At 39.0% G+C, this 21,318-nt stretch overlaps 1 protein-coding gene across 3 annotated transcripts in view; it reads right to left on the bottom strand.

Annotated features, from left to right (window-relative positions):
* Positions 1-21,318, bottom strand: part of PPP3R1 (protein phosphatase 3 regulatory subunit B, alpha) — a 159,516-nt gene that overhangs the window by 49,056 nt on the left and 89,142 nt on the right. The window contains exon 1 of one of the 3 annotated variants that reach the window (XM_051842833.2): positions 12,804-19,638. The exons of the other annotated variants lie outside the window; for them this stretch is intronic. Coding sequence (XP_051698793.2) covers positions 12,804-12,896 — 93 coding nt within the window. The 5' untranslated portion in view covers positions 12,897-19,638. Of the gene's footprint in view, positions 1-12,803; positions 19,639-21,318 lie in introns of those variants that run through there. 3 annotated transcript variants of the gene reach the window in all.

Below are 21,318 nucleotides of genomic sequence, written 5' to 3'. Positions count from 1 at the left end.
AGTCAGCAACGAATACGAAAAAACTGATATACACAATATGAACAAATCTCAAAAGCAATATGCTAAGTAAAAGATGACAGACACAAAAGACTACATGCTGTATGTTTTAATTTATAAATGCATCAGTGAGTTAAAGAATTTGGTTAGATGAAGGACATTAGAAGACAAAAAATTCTTAAAAGTCCAGTTAATAAAGCACTTCAGATTTTCCCCGTCCTTGATTCTTCCTTCTGGTAATGAGTAGCTATTAAGTATGTAGATCTAGATACATTTTAAATAAGCAAGCATTACGTGAATACAGAAGTAATATTTATAGTTCACAAGAAGAGCCTATAACCAAATAAGGCCATGTTGTCACCTCTTAAGTTCACTAGATAAATGTCTAAATATTCTGACAGCATATCCTTTGAGAATATCCTAAACTTTACAGACTGCATCTACAAAATTTATTTTTATTCTCACAAATCTTAACATTTTAAGATCAAAGTAACTCCAAACAAAATGAAATAAAGAAATTTAAAAATATTTTCTTCAATTCTTTGCTAGAAAACTTTAGATATTATTTTCCTAATTCCTACTGATTTTTTCACAAAATTTTTCATCATAATAAAGTAAACGTTTAATGCTAAATAACATGGCTTGAAGTAAAAGTTATTTAAGGAAACAATCTAAGCATCTATCTGTTGAAAGCCTGCCATCATTCCAGAATTAATAAATTGATTATATGAATTAGTTTTCCCTAAGGTAAAATCAATAACCATCTTATTATTTGTTTTAGGACAGATATTCCTTATTCTTAGAAAGCAAGGTGACAAAATGGATGTGTACATTTGAGGGAAGGGCAGCGGTAAGATCCAAAGACAGAAACAGGAAATAAAAAGCAAACCAATGTCAGTAACTTTCAGTCTGTCTCTAAAAAGCTGTGCATCCAAAAGTACCCCTCTAATAATGACTTCTTCATGGAGGAAACAAGTTAGAATAGCTGACTTCAAAAGGTCCTTCTAGCCAAAATCTTTGACTACTAATAGTGATCATAGACATTCAAGTACAGGCTCTAACAAGAAAGGGGGAAAAGGATGAGAGAAATGAAAACAGTGAAAAATCAAAGAAAATCTTTAAAGCCTCCTATTGATCCAAAAGACAGAAAGTTTCCCAAATAGAGTAAGTTTAATGTTTTACCACTTTCTTTTATGGGCTTGTACAATACTTCATGTAAGAAGGGAAAAAGCAATAGATCTCACAAGCACAAGTTGTTAATAATATCAATCTAACAATATGACCTAAAGCTATAGCAACAAATCAGCACCAAAAATTTGTGACCTTCCATAAAACTAATTGTGATGCTATGACATGGCAGGAATATTCACTAAAATAATACACAGGTACTACAAGAAACTTGTGGAAAAATGGAATTGAAAGGTAAGTTTATTTTGGTACAAAAATATTTAAAGATATACATGACTGTTTCATAATATGCATTATCCATGAACTGTTTTGAAGAACTCTCGTATATCACTGTTAAATAATGACTAGCTGTCTGGCAGAAGTCAATGACATAGCTGTACCATTAAAATAATTTTAGCAGAAAAAAAACTAAAAACTTCCAGACTAATACTCTCAAAATTATAGTCTGTAACTTGTTTGCATCCATCTAAAAGCACACAGTAAACAATTTTAAGGATTATATTGTATAATGGGGTCTGAAACAATCATACCTATTATTCAGTTTTACAATTAAAATATAGTTCCTACGAAAGGACACCTGAACTACTCCGTCGTCTTCTACTATCTCTACCAGAACTTTTTTATATTATCTTGGATCCTGAACTAATTTATTTGTTCTAGTTTTTTTTTTTTTTGGGGGGGGGGGTAGATGTTTTTGGATGTTTCTATGTAGATAATGTCATCTGCAACACAGCTTTTCTTTTTTTCTGCCCCAATTGTCTCCATGTCTTTTATATTCTTTCCTTACCTTATTGCACTGACTAGACTTCAAGCACTATGCTAAAAAATGTCTTCTGGGGAAAGGATTCAGGCTTCGTCAACTATGACATTAGTCAGATTTTTTTTTTTAATTATTTATTATTATTATTTTTTTTTTTGACAGGCAGAGTGGACAGTGAGAGAGAGAGACAGAGAGAAAAGTCTTCCTTTGCCGTTAGTTCACCCTCCAATGGCCGCCACGGCCAGCGCACCACGCTCATCCAATGGCAGGGGCCAGGTACTTATCCTGGTCTCCCATGGGGTGCAGGGCCCAGGTACTTGGGCCATCCTCCACTGCACTCCCTGGCCACAGCAGAGAGCTGGCCTGGAAGAGGGGTAACTGGGAAAGAATCCGGCGCCCCGACCGGGACTAGAACCTGGGGTGCCGGCGCCACAAGGCGGAGGATTAGCCTAGTGAGCCATGCCATTTTCTAGTTTGATCCCATTGTGGTAAGAAAACACATTTTATGATTTTAATTCTTTGAAATTTGTGGAGGTTTTATATTTATGGCCCAAGGTGTAGCTCATCTTGGAATATGCTGTGTGGTCACTTGAAAAGGTGGTATGTCCTACTACTGAGTGAAGTGTTCTCTAAATGTGGATTAAATATTAATGGTTGATTACACTGTTGGGTGCTTCTACATCCTTGCTGATTTTCCTGCTTAGTTGTTTATCATTTGTTGAGAAGCTGTTAAAGTCCTCAATTATAATTTTGGACTTGTCTATTCTTTTCATTCAGTTCTATTGCTTTTGCTTTATATATTTTGTAGTTCTATTTTTTGATGCATTCATTTCTTTTAAAAAAGACTTACTTATTTATTTGAAAAAGTTACACAGAGAGAGAAGGAGAGGCAGAGAGAGAGAGAGACACACACACACACACACAGAGAGAGAGAGAGAGAGAGAGGTCTTCCATTCAGTGGTTCACTCCCCAACTGGCCACAACGGCCAGAGCTGTGCGATCCAAAGCCAAGAACCAGGAGCTTCTTCCGAACATCTCCCCCGTGGACTTGGGCCATCTTCTGCTGCTTTCCCAGGCTATTGCAGAGAGCTGGATCGGAAGTGGAGCATCCGTGACTCAAACCAGTGCCCATATGGGATGCCAGCACTGCAGGTGGTGGCTTTACCTGCTACGCCACAGCACAGGCCTCGATGCATTCACGTTTAAGATTTTTATCTTCTTGGTGGAGACCCTTTTATTCTTATTATTTTATGCCCATTCTCTGTCACTGATACTTTTTGAGATCACTTATATCTGATACAGCCATAGTTACTGCTTTGGATTAATGTCTGCATGATATATCTTTCTCCTTCCTTTTAGTTTCACCCACCCTGCCTATATCGTTATACTTGAATTTCTTGCAAATATAGGTTGCACAATGTTTTTAATCAATCATACCCATATTTGTACTGTAATTGGCATATTTAAGACTATTTACATTTAATGTTACTACTGTTATGTTAGGGATTAATTTGCCATTTTATGCTTTGTTTACTCTCTTTCTTATTTCTGTTTTCTTTATCTTGTCTCCCTGTGGGTTACTTGCTCACTTTTAGAATTCTATTTTGACCTGTAGACATTTATTTTACATACATCTCATTGAATAGATTTCTTAGAGGCTGCTCTACAACATTACATTATATACACAAACTTCTCAGTCTACCGGGATCATTATTTTATCCTTCCTTGCTTTGGGCTGCCTTAAATAATTCCTATTAAAAAAAAAAAAAAAAACTTACTTATTTGAAAGAGCTACAGCGACAAGAGAGGGAAAGATGGAGAGAGACCTTCTATCTGCTGGTTCACTCCCCAAATGCCTACAACAGCCAGGGCTGGGCCAGGCCGAAGCCAGGAGCTTCACTCAGGTCTCCCATGTGGGTGCAGCCAAGCACTTGGGCCATCCTCCGCTGTTTTCCCAGCACATTAGCAGGGAGCTGGATAGGATGTGGAGCACCCGGGATTCAAACCAGCACCCAAATGGGATGCTGGTGCTGTAGATGGCGGCCTAACTTGCTGTACCACACTGCCGCCTCCCCCCCATCGTTTGAGTCACATCACTGTTGAAATGGCTTCAGTTGTCAAACTTAATTTAGAAAATTCAAAAGGAGAAGGAAAACCTACTGTATTTCCTCACAGCTTTACACTTTGTTCTTCCCTGCTTCCTGATGTTCTGATTTTACTTTATCACTCTCTCTGTTTCAGAACTTCCTGTAGTCAGTCACTCTTTGGAAATCTGGTGACATTTACCCTTAAATTTCCTTTATCTGGCAGTGTTTGGATTTCCCTTTCATTCCAGAATGTTTTCGCTGGATTCACGGTTCTAGCTTGATAATTTTTTTAAACACTTGAGAAAAATGTGTCATTCCTTCTACTTCTATGGTTTGATGAAAAATCTGCTATCATTTATAATATTTTCCTCACCTATATAGTGTCATTTCTCTGTTGCTAATTTAAAAATTTGTCTTTCATTTTTAAAATCTGACTCTCAGGTGTCTTGGTCTGTATTTCTCTGAGTTTATCCTGTTAAATTTTTGCTCAGCTTTTTGCCAGATTTGGAAAATTTTCAGTCATTATTTCCTTGAGTACTTTTTCAACCTTGCCTTTCTTGCTTTCCTTCTGTAAATTCAAAGACACAAATATTCAATTTTTTTTTAAATAAAGCCCATAGTTCTCTAAGGCTCTACATTTTTTTCAGAATAATTTCTTGTTGTTATTCAGACTGAACAATTTATCTTCCACTTGCTACTTCACTAATTCTTTCATCTGCTCTATTCCGCTCTTGAATCCACTCACTAGGCAATTGTATCCTATTTTTCAACTCTAAAACTACTTTGGTTTTCTTTTATATCATCTATTTCTTTCCAAGGTTTTACTTTGTTCCACATGTCAGTTGCTTTTCTTGAGTCACACAAGCTCACTGTTAATTTTTGAGAAAACATGTGCCAAATACTCAAGTCTGATTACCCAGATTCTGTCATTCATTCAATTTTGAATTCAATGTTACTGAATTTTGGTATTTAATGAAAACTGCAGTTACTTCAGCTCACAAATCACATTAAGTGCTTGTTTTTCCTTAAAATAACTATCATAACTGCAAACGTAGAAATGGTGCTTTACATACATCATCACATAAACTATTAAAAATAACTATTTGATGGCTGGCATTTAACAAAATACTACTTTATCAAGACTATTCTTAAGTGATACTGACATAGTTTTTTAAAGGTAGAGACTCATGGAAAGACAGCCAGAGATCTCCCACTGGGTTACTCCCCAAATGTCCGCGAAGACCAGGGTTGGCCAGGCCAAAGCCAGAAGCCCGGAACTCAATCTAAGTCTCCCAAGTAGGTGGAAGGAACCCAACTCCTTGAGTCATCACCTGCTGCTTGCCAAGGTATGCATTAGCAGGAAGCTGGAATCAGGATTGCAGCTGAGACTTAAACCTAAGTATTCCAATTAAGGATGTAGGCATCCCAAGCAGCATCTTAACTGATGCTGCCCCATCTGATTTAAAAAAAAAAAACAACCACAACAACAAAAAAACCAAAAACCGGCAATTACACAGTAATGAAGAGTACAATGACTGCTAGTACAGCCCAGTACAGTGTCACTGTTTTGATTCATGCTTAGGCAGAATATGCTTTCCCTAGATACCAGGAGGCAAATATATTCTTTCTTTCATTCTAGTACTGTTAGTAAAATGCGTAATGTTATTTTTCTCCATTGTATATGTATATTTTACCTTTGATATTTACGTTGACTGCTGTGGTAGCCGGTCTCTATAATGATCATGGCCTGTGTAATCACCCCCACTTGTATAATTACCTTAAAATTTTTTATTTATTAGAGACAGGGCAATGGAGGGGAGTGAGAAAATGAAAATGAAAAAATATATTATCATTTGCAGAGAGAGAAAGTGCTTCCATCTGGCAGTTCATTCCCCCAAATATCTGCAATAGACCAGGCAGGGCAAAGCTGGGAGCCAGGAACTCAATCCAGGTCTCCCCTGTGGTGTGGTAGGACCCCAATTACTTGAACCATCACTACCATCTCCCAGAGTCTGAATTAACAGGAGCAAGAGCCAGGCACCAAACCCAGGCATCCTAACATGGACATGGGCATTTTAACAGCTGGGCCACTCACTCACCTGGTAATGTATTTTAAACCAAAAGAATATGACAACATTGAACGGCATCACTTATGATTAGGTTATGAAAAGCTGATTTCTATTTTGCTGAAAGTCTTATTCTTTTTTTGCAACTATTTTTTGTTTCAACCAATTTTTATTTACAGAATATAAATCTCTTCAAAAAGATACATTCCTTCATTTAGTCAATGGTAAAAAGCCTTATTAAACAGAAACAAAGCCTAAACACCATCACTTCTATTTAAACAGAAATACAGATCATTGAAGTGTATGAATATAGGATACAAAATGTAGTTTTACTTAAGCAGTTACATGAGTGAGGCTGTTTATAAGTTTCTTCACTAACAACTCCATTTTAACCACTGAACAAGTTGTACTAAAATTAACAGTAGTAAAAATTCAAATTTAAGCATGAAAATATGGAACAAGTGAACAGGAAGATCTTCATTATCAAATAGATTAACAAATTTGCAGACACTCAGATACTTTCTGAGGCGTATCAAAACACCTACATCAAAGGTTGCATTCATTTAAGAGGTGTCAATACATGTTCAATGCTGAGACTATTTGTAGCACTTACAGCAAATTAGACTATGTAGCATTAGACTACCACTGTTCATATTTGAGAAACACAGATTTAAGCTTTATACTACAACTTGCCAATTTAACATTATAGCTAACACAGTGACAATTACTCATTTCATATTTTTCTTCTGAAATTCAATAAGCAAGTTATCATTTAAGCACATGGAATAATGCCATGTCTTCTTCCTTATAATAGCAAATTTTAAAATCCAAATACTTTGTATCATTGAAACTTCATCTTGCTGTAAAAAAGCTCCCAAAGATAGTACGGTCATAAAGTTTCTTTTTGTAGATTCTGTGGGGAGCAACCCGGACTAGACTGTTACTGGAATTAAGACTTATTCTATGCATCTGCTCTCCCACAATATGGCGCTGGGAGAGGAGGCAACAGCTTCTACCCAGCTGCCTCCAGTTCAGCCAATAAACTGTAGGACCTGCTCCTGATTGGAGGAGAGCAGCGTACTCGGCGTGTGGGCAGCCCAGTTAGGATTGGCGGAGGAGGACTATAAAGGAGGAGAGAGACGGCATGCACCAGGAACATCTAAGGGGAACATCTGAGGGAACACCTGTGCAGCCCCCGAGAGAGCCGGCCGGCGGTGTGCCGCTCCCCTGCGGAAGTGGGGAATGTGGCAGGGGGAACCACCCTTCCACGGAGGTGGAAGGGTCGGTAGCCAACCCGGGAAGAACCAGCAGCAAACCCAGGGAGGGCCGAGCAGACGAAAGAACAGCGCAGGGTCCTGTGTCGTTCCTCCACGAAGAGGGGGAGCGACATAATGGTGCCGTGACTCGGATATGAAGCCTAGGCAGGGTTTAGTGTCGTTCCTCCACGAAGAGGGGGAGCGACAGATTCCATTAATTTATAGTTATTTTAGTACAGATAAATGGACACTATTCCAGATTACTGTCAAGAAAAATGTCAGTGTTGGGGGCCGGTGCTGTGGCACAGTGGGTTATAGCCCTGGCCTGAAGCACCAGCATTCCCATATGGACATGGGTTCTAGTCCCGGCTGCTCCTCTTCTGATCCAGCTCTCTGCTATGGCCTGGGAAAGCAGTAGAAGATGGCCCAAATCCTTGGGCCCCTGCACCTACGTGGGAGACCTGGAGGAAGCTCCTGCTCCTGAGTTCGGATCAGCCCAGCTCCAGTCGTTGCGGCCATTTGGGGAGTGAACCAAGGGAAGGAAGACCTTTATCTCTGTCTCTCCATCTCACTGTCTGTAACTGCCTCTCAAATAAATACAATCTAAAAAAGAAAAATGTCAGTGTGTCACTACCTGTATTTAAGTACAAGCACACCACAACCATAGCCATGGCAAGTCAATGCCCTCACATGCCCTCTACCAGTTCCCAGGTCTCCCTCCACGTCACAGGAGCTAGTTTAATGGAAACCATCAACCTACCTCTGAAAGTTCCTTTATTAAAAATTTTGAAATTTAACTAATGGAACATCTACAGTCTCAGTAAGCTAGGTTTTTTGTTTTTTTTTTTTTTTTTTTACTAACTAGTTTCAAATACAAACTGTAATGTTTTAAATTTTTATAGATACCTTATTAAAAAGGTATCTAAAATACCATTAACGGGTAAAATATTATCCAAAAAAATGACACTAAGGGTATTTTTTTCTTAACTAAAGCTGTGGGATTCATAATGAGCACAGAAAGAATGACACTTTAACCCTGCTGTTCTATAACATCAATAGTAAAAGTAAATGCATGAAGCACAAAAAAGAAGAGCAGGATTTCAGGAGAAAAATCTAGTAAACACTTGAATTTTGGATACCTCAAGCACAAAAGGGCTCACAGTGCTCATAAGCACTATCACTATTTTTTTTTTTTTTTTGACAGGCAGAGTGGACAGTGAGAGAGAGAGAGACAGACAGAGACACTATCACTATTTTCATCCTTCAAGTAGTGCAAATCGTTATTTCATTTCTAACTTTATCCAGAAATAAAAATCTAATTCATTACATAATGTTATCTCATCAATTTCAGTTTTCAAGTATTCAACTAATGCAACCCAAGTGTTTCCTTTTGCGGCAACAGCACACTTAAAGACTGAGCTTCAAAGACAGAGAAAAACTCATTTAAAATAACTGATACAATCTTCTGCCTAAAGACATAAGAACTAAGACTTAACACTGTAGTCACTCAAATGGTAGGTAGTAAGAGAAGGAAAAAAGATGGTCCAATATATTCAATGTCTTTGAGTCCTAGTCTATTGCTTCCTCAGCTTGCTCATTTTGAAGGCATTCCTATTGTAAGACATTGGCAATATGGTGGTGCCAGTGTCGATCTGAACCATGGGGAGTTCGCCAGTTCCAGTTGGAATGAATGCAGTCAGAACTAAATAATGCTGAAGAAGTCATAAATGACAGGAGCTAGAAGGTGTTTAATGAACACTGTCAAGTTCACTTCAAGTCGCCAAAGAATGAATAGAGAAAGAAAAGTGGGGCCAGAGCTGTGGCATATCTGGTAAAGCGACTGCCTGCAGTACTGGCATCCCATGAGTGCTGGTTCCAGTCTCAGCTGCTCCACTAATGATCCAGCTCTCTGCTATGGCCTGGGAAAGCAGTGGAAGACAGCCCAAGCCCTTGGGCCCCTGGCTTCGGATTGGCCCACCTCTGGCCTTTGTGGCAGTCTGGAGAGTGACCCAGCAGATGGAAGAGTTCTCTCTCGCTCTCTGCCTCTCTATAACTCTGCCCTTCAAATAAATAAATGAATAAATGTTTAAAACAAAAACAAAACAAAACAAAACAAAAGAAAAAGGGAGGGAGGTGAATTTTTTATTTTAAGAACCTGGACACTTACAAGAGCTAAACAGGATAGGCATCAACAAGGCAGGCTTCCTAGGATGATTTCTGAGCCAACAGTCCAAGAACTTTTGTTCATTTCAGCCCCACTTAGCTAAGACTTCAAGTATAAATAATTCTGATAATTACAGAGAAATCAACTGCTATTTTATACCAATTCTGTAAAAAGAGGTGTTTTATAACTATTCAAGTAATATTCTGGAAAAAGATAAATTGAAGGTTGCCTCTATCCAATAGCCTCTGAGGAATTGCATGCTGCCTAAAACCAGGGAATGAGTGTACATGTGCATCCTTCACCCAAACCTCAGATAAGACCTGGACAGTGGTACAATTCCTTAATTCCAGGTTTCTCAGAGACCATGGAGGGAACCTAAGCCCACATACACTGTGAAATAAATGTGCATTATTTTCTGCCACTACACTTTGCAATAATTTATCAGAGCAAGAGATAACTGATACAATTGTTACATGATTATTTTATAGTTCCAGCATTGTTTCAATATTACTTGGCTTCCTTCATCAAGAAAAGTTTCCATTTCTCCATTTTCATATATTCTTATGTGTTGTCAATTATTTTATAATGAAATAATGTAATTATCTAATTTTATACTTAAATTGTCCCACATGTGGTTAGTGGTTATCCCTCCCCTTCCTGGTTCCTGTACCCTTCTCACATTTCCTCCTGGTACAAGATATTCCAGGCATACAGTGTACTTCCCCTGTGCCAGTCCTGGAATCCGCTACTCCAAGGAACCCTAGCTCCTTTTAGTGGAGAACGGTTAATGGTATCTTTTGGTGAGAAAACTCCTTAATTTTAGTGTAGTTTTATTCATATCTTATTTTGTACTATGATAAATCCCTAAGCCACTTAAGTCTGGGTGTAACTTTTACTATATAAATCTGCATCTGTTTATGTTCCTTTATTAATATTCTGGAAATACTAATTTTCTCTGTAAAGAGGCTGTTACTTACACCCTTTTATAGAACCACTTAGTGAGGAAAGGGAAAAATATGCATATACGGGGCCGGCACCATGGCTCACTTGGTTAATCCTCTGCCTGCAGCGCCAGCCTCCCATATAGGGGCAGAGTTCTCTAGTCACAGTTGCTTCTCTTCCAGTCCAGCTCTCTGCTGTGGCCAAGGAAGGCAGTGGAGGATGGTCCAAGTCCTTGGGCCCCTGTACTTGCATGGGAGACCAGGAGGAAGTTCCTGGCTCCTGGCTTCGGATTGGCGTAGTTCCAGCCGTAGCGGCCATTTTGGGGGTGAACCAATGGAAGGAAGATATTTCTCTCTCTCTCTCTAACTCTGTCAAATAAAAAAAATACACAAATACAATGCACAAAGTATAATCACTGCATATCCTCCTTAGGCCTCTCAATTGTATGATTTTGAAATTGTAGGGTTTGACATATCCAGGTAGACACATCCAGCAAGCACTGAAAGAATCTGACTCAAGGAAGGTCATTGCTAGAGATACAACTTTGAAAATTATCAGTGGAGGGGCCAGCATGTGGCCCAGCGGGTTAACCCCTGGTCTGAAGTGCTGGCACTCCATATAGGCGCCGGTTCTAGTCCCGGCTGCTTCACTTACAATCCATATGGCCTGGGAAAGCAGAAGATGGCCCAAGTCCTGGAAGACCTCTCTCGCGCTCTCTCTCTCTGCCTCTCCTCTCTCTCTGTTACTCTGATTTTCAAATAAATAAATAAATCTTTTTTAAAAAAAAGAAAATTATCAGTGTATAGGTGATGGCTTTCTCCACCCAGAGAAGAGTTCATAAAATGGAAAATGACTCAAAATTTAGACTACCAACATTTAAAGAATTAGAATAAGGGATAAATGTTCAGTCTAATGGTTAAGAGCCTTCATTCACATCAGAGTGCTTAGGTTCAACCCCCGCTCTGGCTCCTGATAACCAGCTTCCTACTCATGCATCTAGATCCTGAGAGCAGCAGTGATGACTCAGGTAGTTGGGTTCCTGCCACTCAATGGGAGATCTCGTTTGAGTTCCCAGCTCCCAACTTGGGCCCAGCTATTGTAGATATTTGGGGAGTGAATCAGATAGGTAACCCTCCACCTTTGTGCCTTTCAAATAATAAAATTAATTCTTAAAAGAAACCCTATCATTTATTTAAAAAAAGAACTGGAATAAGATAAATTTACTCAAGATAAAAACAAATGACTAAATACAGGAAGAGAATCAGCAGAATATGGTTCTATTATAATGGTTTTAACATTCTTTTTAATTTTATTTATTTATTTTTATTTGACAGATAGAGTTAGACTGTGAGAGAGAGACAGAGAAAGGTCTTCCTTCCGTTGGTTCACTCCCCAAATGGCCACCACGGCCGGAACTATGCCTATCCGAAGCCAGGAGCTAGGTGCTTCTTCCTGGTCTCCCATGCGGGTGCAGGGCCCAAGGACTTGGGCCATCCTCCACTGCCTTCCTGGGCCACAGCAGAGGGCTGGACTGGAAGCGGAGCAACTGGGACTAGAACTCGGCACCCATATGGGATGCCGGCACCGCAGGCAGAGGATTAACCAAGTGAGCCACGGCGCCGGCCCCGGGTTTTAACATTCTATTATAGCTCTATCATAATCTGTATATTTTGTTTTCTCATATCATCGTGGAATACATATTCTTAAATTCTATTATTGCTATATTAGAATGGTGTTCTATAAATCAAGCAGAGAAAAGTTTAAAAATGAAAGGGTTAAGAGTAGTAAAAGGGATTTTAAAAAAATTATGTCCAATTTTAGGGGGTTGATTCAGATTTCCTACAAGTCATATTAAAACAAAGGCATAACTGTCATCCGATCATTAAGTTTAGGTTATGCAGGTTACTCATAAAAACCTCTACCTCTAAAAAACTATCTTTAAAACAACCTTCAGAGGTGGAATTTTTAAAATGAATTGATTTACTATTAGAAGCAAATCACAAGTACATTCTTCACTAACCACATGAAGAGAGACTATTTTATGCTGGGTCTCCATCTCAGAGAAAAATTACACAATTACTGTGACTATGGATCAAAAAAGATTCTATCTGAACCAAGAGCTATATTAAATGCAAAGAGATGTTCCCACACACAGCATCCGTGTACCTTACCACACTATAAGCTCCATGATAGCAAAGTTCGTATGTGTTCATTAGTTATTCTTCAGCATGACACAATATTTTTGAATTATCACTGATATACGCTTTTGTTAATCTTTATTAAGTAAACCCCACTGCTATGGTTTGAAAAGAATTTGGCTCCCCAACCCATGCAGACACTTACGCCCCAAAGTAAGCTGATGGTGCTGACAGGCTTGGTCCAACTGTGGTATCTGAAGTGACTGGACTGGATTAGGTTGCTAAGATGGAGCCCCATGATGGAATCATGATGTCATTATAGGCAGAGAACAGAGAACACAGTGGGTAGATGATGACTGTGCTCTTTATCTTTCTGTTTTCCGGCTCTGCATGCATTTAGCTATCCATCACCCTCCTCAGATAACAAACTAATGGGGCCACCCAATCTTAAACTATTAACTTCCAAAACTATGAGCCAAAATAAACCTTCCTTCCCTCCTTAGAAGTTCCCCCAGGTATTTTACTTGTAATGAAAAACTGAAAAATACAATGTTTTTGTTGTTTCTTTGGGAAAACATATTTACTTTTAAACAACTGATGGATGAACTTCAAACACAGTACATTTGCAAATGAATCCTTCCTCTGTATGCCAACTTCCAATTTTGCCAGGAATGAGACTCCCACCACTGAAGCACACTCTAAAAAGGACTGAGTAACATTATATTCAATAAGGCAAAAATGGTATTTTATAAATTACTCAGTACACTGTAAACAACTGGTAAGTAAATCCATGAATTTAAGAATAAGATTTCACTCCCAATGCTATAACATATCTTTCAAATAGCAACAGACACATGGCTAAAGCTTTATTAAAGCAGAGGGTTTTTTGGTAAAAATCAAGAATTTTTTAAGATTTATTTATTTATTTATTTGAAAGTCAGAGTTAGAGGGAGAGACACACACAGATAGATCTCCCACCCACTGGCCCACTCCCCAGACAGCCCCAATGGCCAGGGCGAAGCCAAGAGCCAGGAGCTTTATCTGGTCCCCACATGGGTGGCAGGGGCTCAAGCACCCCAGCCATCCTCCACTGCCCTTCCCAGGCCATTAGTAGGGAACCAGATTGGAAGTGGAACAGCCAAGACTTGAGACTCTAACCCGGCTCTTGAAGCTTCACGCCAAAAGCAGAGATAAAAGAATAAATTCATGGGGCCAGTGTTGTGACGCAAGTTAAGCCATTACCTGTAATACCATGTCGTTTGAGTCCTGGCTGCTCCCCTTCCAATTCAACTCCCTGCTGATGCGCCTAGGAAAGCAATTAAAGATGGCCCAAGTCCTTAGGACCTGTACCCATATGGAAGACTCAAATAAGAGTTCTAGGCTCCCAGCTTCAGTCTGGCCCAGCCCTAGCCATTCTGCCCATTTGAGGAGTGAACCAGTGAATAGAAGCTCACTCGCTCTGAGGCTCTCTTTCTCTCTTCTTGTCTCTGTAACTCTGAATTTCAAATAATTAAAAAAAAAAAAAGATAACAAAAACCTAAGTTCGAAAATGAACAAAAACTGTTGGGTGTTTTCATCGATTTTATTCTAACAATGGAATTACCTTTCTCCAAATTAAGACTCCTAAAATCCTGCAGACACCTCCGGATGTATTAATTTAAATTTCAATGACTACTTTTGGTTCAAATTAAACATAAAATAAATGTCACTTTGTCAAATTTTAAGACTCTTTCAAAGGTAGAAAATTAATGGATTTGGAAAGCAATCTTTAAAACTTAATTCATAACCTTTAAAGTATATACATATGGATGGAAAATAGGAACATTAACATTTACTGGATGCAAAAAAAGTGAAATGACATTTATGAATCGGACATTCTGCTAGACTTTACATTCATTATCTCATTTGTCCTCCAAACAACTCTCTGGGTAAAAAGAAGATATCAGAAAAAAAAAAAGTTATCAGGGAGGTTAATTAAGGGTCACACAGGTAGTAATGGTTAAAACCGAATTTGAATTCAAGCTAATATAATTCCTGTAGTATTTTCACCAGTGTATCATAAAGTCATAGCCTTTCTATATTATACAAGAGAGCAGTAAGTTACTAAAGTCATTTTCTTCTCATCCCAGAACACTTATTTTCAAGTGGCTTATCACTGGCGACCCACTCTGGCATGGCAATTTTAAATGTCATTCATATAACTAACACAGTATTCACAATCACAGAAACATGGCAATAAGAGGGTGTCAGACAGGTGGAGACAGCTAAGAAGAGGAAAAGTAAAAGGATGGAAAACAGATTCTTTTCACATGGAAACTGCCCAACAATTCCTTGTGTGTTACAGTACTAATTTGATACTATGCTTTTAACTGAAAAACACATATAATCCATCCCCCAAAACAGAAAAATCTACAGGTACTGCCTTTCAATAACTTAATTGAGAAAGCAATCTCAAAACTAAGGAATTCTTAGCAGCTGGACAATTTGGATGATGGTAATAAACTAAACTGACCTTGATTACAAGAAAAAGTTGAGGTAGAGAGAAAGCACAGGTTAGTAAAATGGAGTTCAAGGAACACCAAAATTAGGATGTCCATAAAGACCTAAAGTGACAATTGAACCTAGAAGGAAAATGTGGGACAGGTATACTTAAATTTTGAATGGAAATCTGAAAAGAGGTTAAAGAACAGAAATTAGAAGAGATGAATGAAAGATAGAGTCAAATAAAAGGAAATGCCCTTTCAGGGAAAATAAAGACTAACCCACCCTAAGGGTCAGTAAACCACTGCCCCAGGCCAAACCAAGATTACTACCTTAAGTTTGAGATACAATCAGTAACATACAATCCATCCACCTAAGGTACACAAATAATTTTAGTATACCCACAGAATTCTGCAACCATTACCAGAATTAAATTTAGAGCACTTTTATGACCCTCAGAAAGTAAGCTATATCCACTGGCAGTCAACTCTCCGTTCCTTACCTAGGAAACAATGAATCTAACTTTCTGGTTCTACATATTTGCCTATTCTGAATGTTGTAGATTATGTATGTATTTTAAGTAGCTCCTTGCACTTAGCAGAATATATTTAAAGTTAATCCATGTTCTTGCAAGAATTAGTACATTTCTTTTTACTGCCAAATAATATTTAATTATACAGACATACCTCATTTTATTTATTAATCTCTGTCCACAGACATCTGGACTATTTCGACTATTTCCATTTTTAGGCTACTACAGGTAATGCTATCATGTACATTCATGTACAAGTTTTTTGCTTTATTTCACATTTCATTTTTTGGGGATATATACACACACACACCCCTGGAATGGAATTACTAGATCACAATATGGTTAACTCTGCATTTAACATTTCTTCTTTAAAATGGCCACTTTGTCTTTTGTCTGTTTTTAAATTATTTGTCTTTTTATTATTGAGCTGTAAGCATTCTTCATATATTCTCGGTAGAAATCTTATCAGACACATGATTCTCCAAAAATTTCTCTAGTGGCTTGCCTTTTCATCTTGGTGTCCTCTGAAGCACAGATTTTGATGACGTTTGATTTATCTTTTTTCTGTTGTTGCTTGTGCTTTTGGTGTCATATATAAGAAATGACCCACCACCTATGTTTGTAAATTCAGTTTTACTGGAACATAACCATGTTCACTTGCCTATATATTATCTATAGCTGCTTCACACTACAGTAACAGGAGCTGAATTACTGCAACAGACTGAAGGGCCTACAAACCCTTAAATCCTTTCTGGCCCTTTGCAGAAAAAATTCCCAACCCACCATCCAAAACAATGCCAACAACTTCCACCCACCTGTAACCTAAAATGAACAATCCTCATTTACTAGAAAGGGCTCTAAGGAAGATGATATCCTTCAAAAAAGAAATAGACTCTTGGTTACAGTAAACTAGGCAGAGAAAATATTTTGGTGAGGCTAATAACATGAGGCAATTATAAACACTGGTGAGAGAATAGGTTCAGTGTAAAATCAGAAGCCAGATAGTTTGTTCACTATCTATAATCCCATCAGTAATCTGTGACCTGTGTTCAGAGTATCAAATAAAATATCGATCAGGTTGTTTTTACTATGATAAGGCCTAAGCTCTGATGATGTAAGGTAAGCTAACGACAAGTTACAAGAACTTAACTGTCACAGTAAGGAATTTGGTCTTTTTCTAGTATGCAGCTTCCATAAAGAATACCAAAAAAACCTTCTCTGAGACTTACAAGAAAAAATTTTCCTCCCTAATAAAGAGACACTTATTTCAGTCAGATGTTCGTATCTGAAACTGTGGCAATCCTCTTCCCACCTACAGAGACTTAAAAGTAAACAACACTTTTGTTTTTAATGCAACTGATTATCTTTTAACCAATGCTCTAAATATTAGGTCTAGATTTCTCATTCTGTGAAATAATAACTCCACCTTCAACTAAGAATTCTGTTATCTAAAGCCAAAATTACTCTGATACATTTCCCACTTTGGTAACCAATTTATTACTGGACAAAGGGCAGCAAAGAAATTAGAGCTTAGTACAAAACTCATCTGCCAGGAATACAGCATACTAGTTTTCAGTAGTTTTGAGTCTAGAAAAAATTTTAAATATTTTGCAATTTATCAACCATCTTCTATACAGAAAACAAACTCAGGGTACTCTTACAAAGGGCTCCTAGATCTATCTTCCATGCCTGTCCTACTATATCATGTTATCTACATCTTATCAAATAAAATCCACTGAAAACAGCAACATAATCAACAACAATCAACAATTATGGTATCTTTTGGTATGTTAGTAATTGCTTGATATTACACAATGAATAATGCGACTAGAATGAATAGTAAAATGCCCAAATAGCTGCTACACATTAAGTTCAAAATGGGCAAGCAGAGGAGCCAGAGCAAATCTAGCACCTCATAATGGCTCTACTGAAGCACTATTTCTAGCAAATTGAATATTCTCCTCCACATTGCTGACTCAATCTATGCCATCAAGTCTTTCCAGCTATCTTTCATCTTTGTACCTCACACTGTATATATAGTACAGTAGGTGAACATTAAATGTTTGCTAAAACATGGAAACCAAATATTTAGATTGCAATCTCACTTCATCAGCTTTTCTAGAATCTGCAAAACAGCAAAACCATAACATTAGGATAATCAGCTTAAATAAACAAAAATACACATTAATCTTGAGTTATTCTTAACTATGAAAGTTTACTTACCATTTATAAGTTAAGAGTAACACCCTGACAAATAACATCTCTCTACTCAGATATCCTGAAACTTGCAGAATCAATAGCAGTTTCTTTTCTGGTAGCCATCCCATTGTAGTTTTTATCCACAAGAACAGCAATGCTCTTCCCAGATACAGAGGATAACTACAATTTAGCTAGCTCCACTGCACCTCTGCGTTACATGAGATATACAAATGGGAACCAGATTTACAAAAATGAAAGAAACAGCAACAGACACAACAAGATGTGGGATGTACTATGGTGAAAAGCAACTTACACATGGCATTAAGGGGAATTCAAAGTTTTCATAAGATACCACTAGCATAGGATCTTAGAGTTTGCTAAAGAGAAAGGACATTGCAGATAGAAGTTGGATTACAAACACAGGCATTAACAAGTGAAAAGGAAATGAGGCATTCATGGAACCTAAGCAGACAAACTTGGTTAAAGCATGAGGATGGTTAGAAGTAAGGGCTGGGACATGAATACCATCCAAAGGAGTTTAAATTTCTAATTCTAGAAGATGTAGCATTGACTTTTAAATGAAAGCAGTGACAACTGACCTCCTTTTCAGAAGAAAAACTTTGGTGACAATATGGAAGGCAGAATAAAGAACTAGGAACTAGAAGCAAAATGAGAAAAGCATTAGTATGACCACAGAAATAGTCCAATGTGAGGGGCAGGCATTTGGCACAAGGGATAGGGCATTGCTTGGGACACCCACAGCCCATTTGGGAGTAGCTGAGATGGAGTCCCACATCCAATCCAGCATTACTACTAATGCTCTCCCTGGGAAGCAAAAGATGATGGCTTAAGTACTTGAGTCCTTGTCACTCACAGAGTTCATGCTAAATTATAGGGACACAGAAAGCAATCAATTACCTATAAAACTAATCGATTATGTGCTATAAAGCAGACATAGAAGGTACATGACTGGGCCTGCTATTGGGTCTGGGAGGCTCAGCCACTTAACTGAGAGAGAGGTTTTTGACACATTCCAAACATAGCATATGTAATAGTCTCCGAAGATGGAACAAACAGAAGAATAAACATAGCAAACAATACTGTATAGATAAGTTTTGAGTGGCTAGAGTATAAAAAGCAACTGGAAATATGAAAGAGACAGAAGAAGCAAGTCGAGGTAAAACCCATTAAGAATATGGGGCTATGTTAAGAATTTTAGTTCTTGTAACACAGGGGATTTTTAAATGGGATAGTGATATAATCTTATTTAAGAAGACCTTGAACCAAACCCAGATGAGAGACTAACAAGAAGTCTAAAACTGAGTCAGAGAGACAGAACAGCAACTAGTAGAAAAGGTCACAGAAAACAAAAAAGGAGAGAATTCCAAGTCCCCAACAAGATCCAACATTACAAAGTCAAGAAGAATGAGAATGTTTTCTCTCTCTCCCTCTGTGTCTTTCAAATAAATAAATCTTTAAACAAACTAAAAAAAAAAGTTGGAGGACGGGGAGCCTTGTGGCAAGCATCGCTGGGCCACCACCTGCAACACCAGCATCCCACATGAACATTGGTTTGAGTGTGAAGTCCCCAGCTGCTCCAGTTCCTATCCAGCTCCCTGCTGATATGCCTGGGAAGGCAGCGGAGTATGGACAGGTACTTGGGCCCCTGCCGTGCATGTGGGAGATTAGGGTGCAGTTCCTGGCTTCAGCCTGGACCAGCCCAGGCTTGGTTCAGGTGGGGAGTGAACCAGTGGATGGAGTATCTCTCCTCTGTCTCTCCCTTCCTTCAAATAAATAAATAAACCTTAAAAAAAAAAAAAAAAAAAAAAAAAGAGGAACAAAGAAGCAAATCCTTTTTCTTTTTAATGACATAGCACAAAGCCTGTCACCAGATGCTGGGGCCATGCTTTGAATTACCCAGCCTGCAGAATTATGAGAAATAAATCTCTTTTCCTTATAAATTACCCAGTCTGTGATATTTTGTTATAGCAGCAGCAAATATACTAAAACAGAAATTAGTATAAGAAGTAGTGTTGTGGCCAGCGCCGCGGCTCACTAGGCTAATCCTCTGCCTTGCGGCGTTGGCACACCGGGTTCTAGTCCTGGTTGGGGCGCCGGATTCTGTCCCGGTTGCCCCTCTTCCAGGCCAGCTCTCTGCAGTGGCCAGGGAGTGCAGTGGAGGATGGCCCAAGTCCTTGGGCCCTGCACCCCTTAGGAGACCAGGATAAGTACCTGGCTCCTGCCATCGGATCAGCGCGGTGCGCCGGCCACAGCGCACCGGCCGTGGCGGCCATTGGAGGGTGAACCAACAGCAAAGGAAGACCTTTCTCTCTGTCTCTCTCTCTCACTGTCCACTCTGCCTGTCAAAAAAAAAAAAAAGTAGTGTTGTTTCCTTAACAAACACTTGAAAACGTAGAAGTAGCTTTGAAATTGGGTAATGGTGGAGAGAAGCTGGAAAAATATGGAGAGGACTAGAAAAAAGCCTGTTTCTGTGAACTGAGCACTTATGGTGATTCTGAGGCGCCGCAGAGAAAGACTAGAACTTCTGAGGGATTACTTGAGTGGTGGTGACCAGAATGGTGGCAGAAATAGACAGTAAAAGCAGGAGTCTCAGCTGGAAATAAGGAACAAGGTATTAGAAACTTGAGAGGGGCCAGCACTGTGGCACAGTGGGTTAACATCCTGGCCTGAAGCGCCGGCATCCCATATAGGTGCTGGTTTAAGACTTGGCTGCTCTACTTCTCATCCAGCTCTCTGCTATGGCCTGGGAAAGCAGTAGAAGATGGCCCAAATTCCTGTGCCCCTGCACCCACATGGGAGACCCAGAAGCTCCTGGCTCCGGATCTGTGCAGCTCTGGCCATTGCGGCCTATTGGAGAGTGAACCATCAGATGGGAAGACCTCTCTCTCTGCCTCTCCTCTCTGTGTAACTCTTTCAAATTAATAAATCTTTCAAAAAAAAAAGAAAGAAACTTGAGGAAAAGTCCTCCTTGCTATACAGTAGTTGTTGGAACTGTGCTCATGCCCTAGGACTTCATGAATTGCAGAACTTAAGAACAATGAATTAAGATCTGGTTAGAAAAAAAATCTAAGCAGCAAAGCATTCATGCTGTGTGACTACTTTTAACTGTATGCAAGGAAATACAGGAGCACCCTCTGCTGCCTTCCCAGACACATTAGCAAGAAGCTGTATCAAAGTGGAGCAGCCAGGCTGGTTCTGAAAAGAGAAGCCAGCATCCCAAGCAGTGGCCTAATTTCTACCTAGATTTCAAAGGATGCTGCAGGGTCCCTGGGGAACAGGTAGAGACTTGTCACAAGGGCAGAGCTACCACTAAAAGTCCCTACGAAGGCAACGTCAAGGGGAAATGTGGGTTGGAGCCACTACAGAGTCCTCATTAAGGCAATGCACAGTGAGCTGTAGCAGTGAGGCCACCTCAGAGACCCCAGAAGTACAGAGTTGGTATGCAATGCTAGCATGGGAGAACTGTTGCCTGAGCTGAGCTGTAGGG

Source organism: Oryctolagus cuniculus, chromosome 2 (assembly GCF_964237555.1).
Source record: "Oryctolagus cuniculus chromosome 2, mOryCun1.1, whole genome shotgun sequence".
Lineage (NCBI taxonomy): Eukaryota > Metazoa > Chordata > Mammalia > Lagomorpha > Leporidae > Oryctolagus > Oryctolagus cuniculus.
Note: the sequence above shows the minus strand (reverse complement) of the source record. Positions and strands in the feature narration are given on the sequence as shown.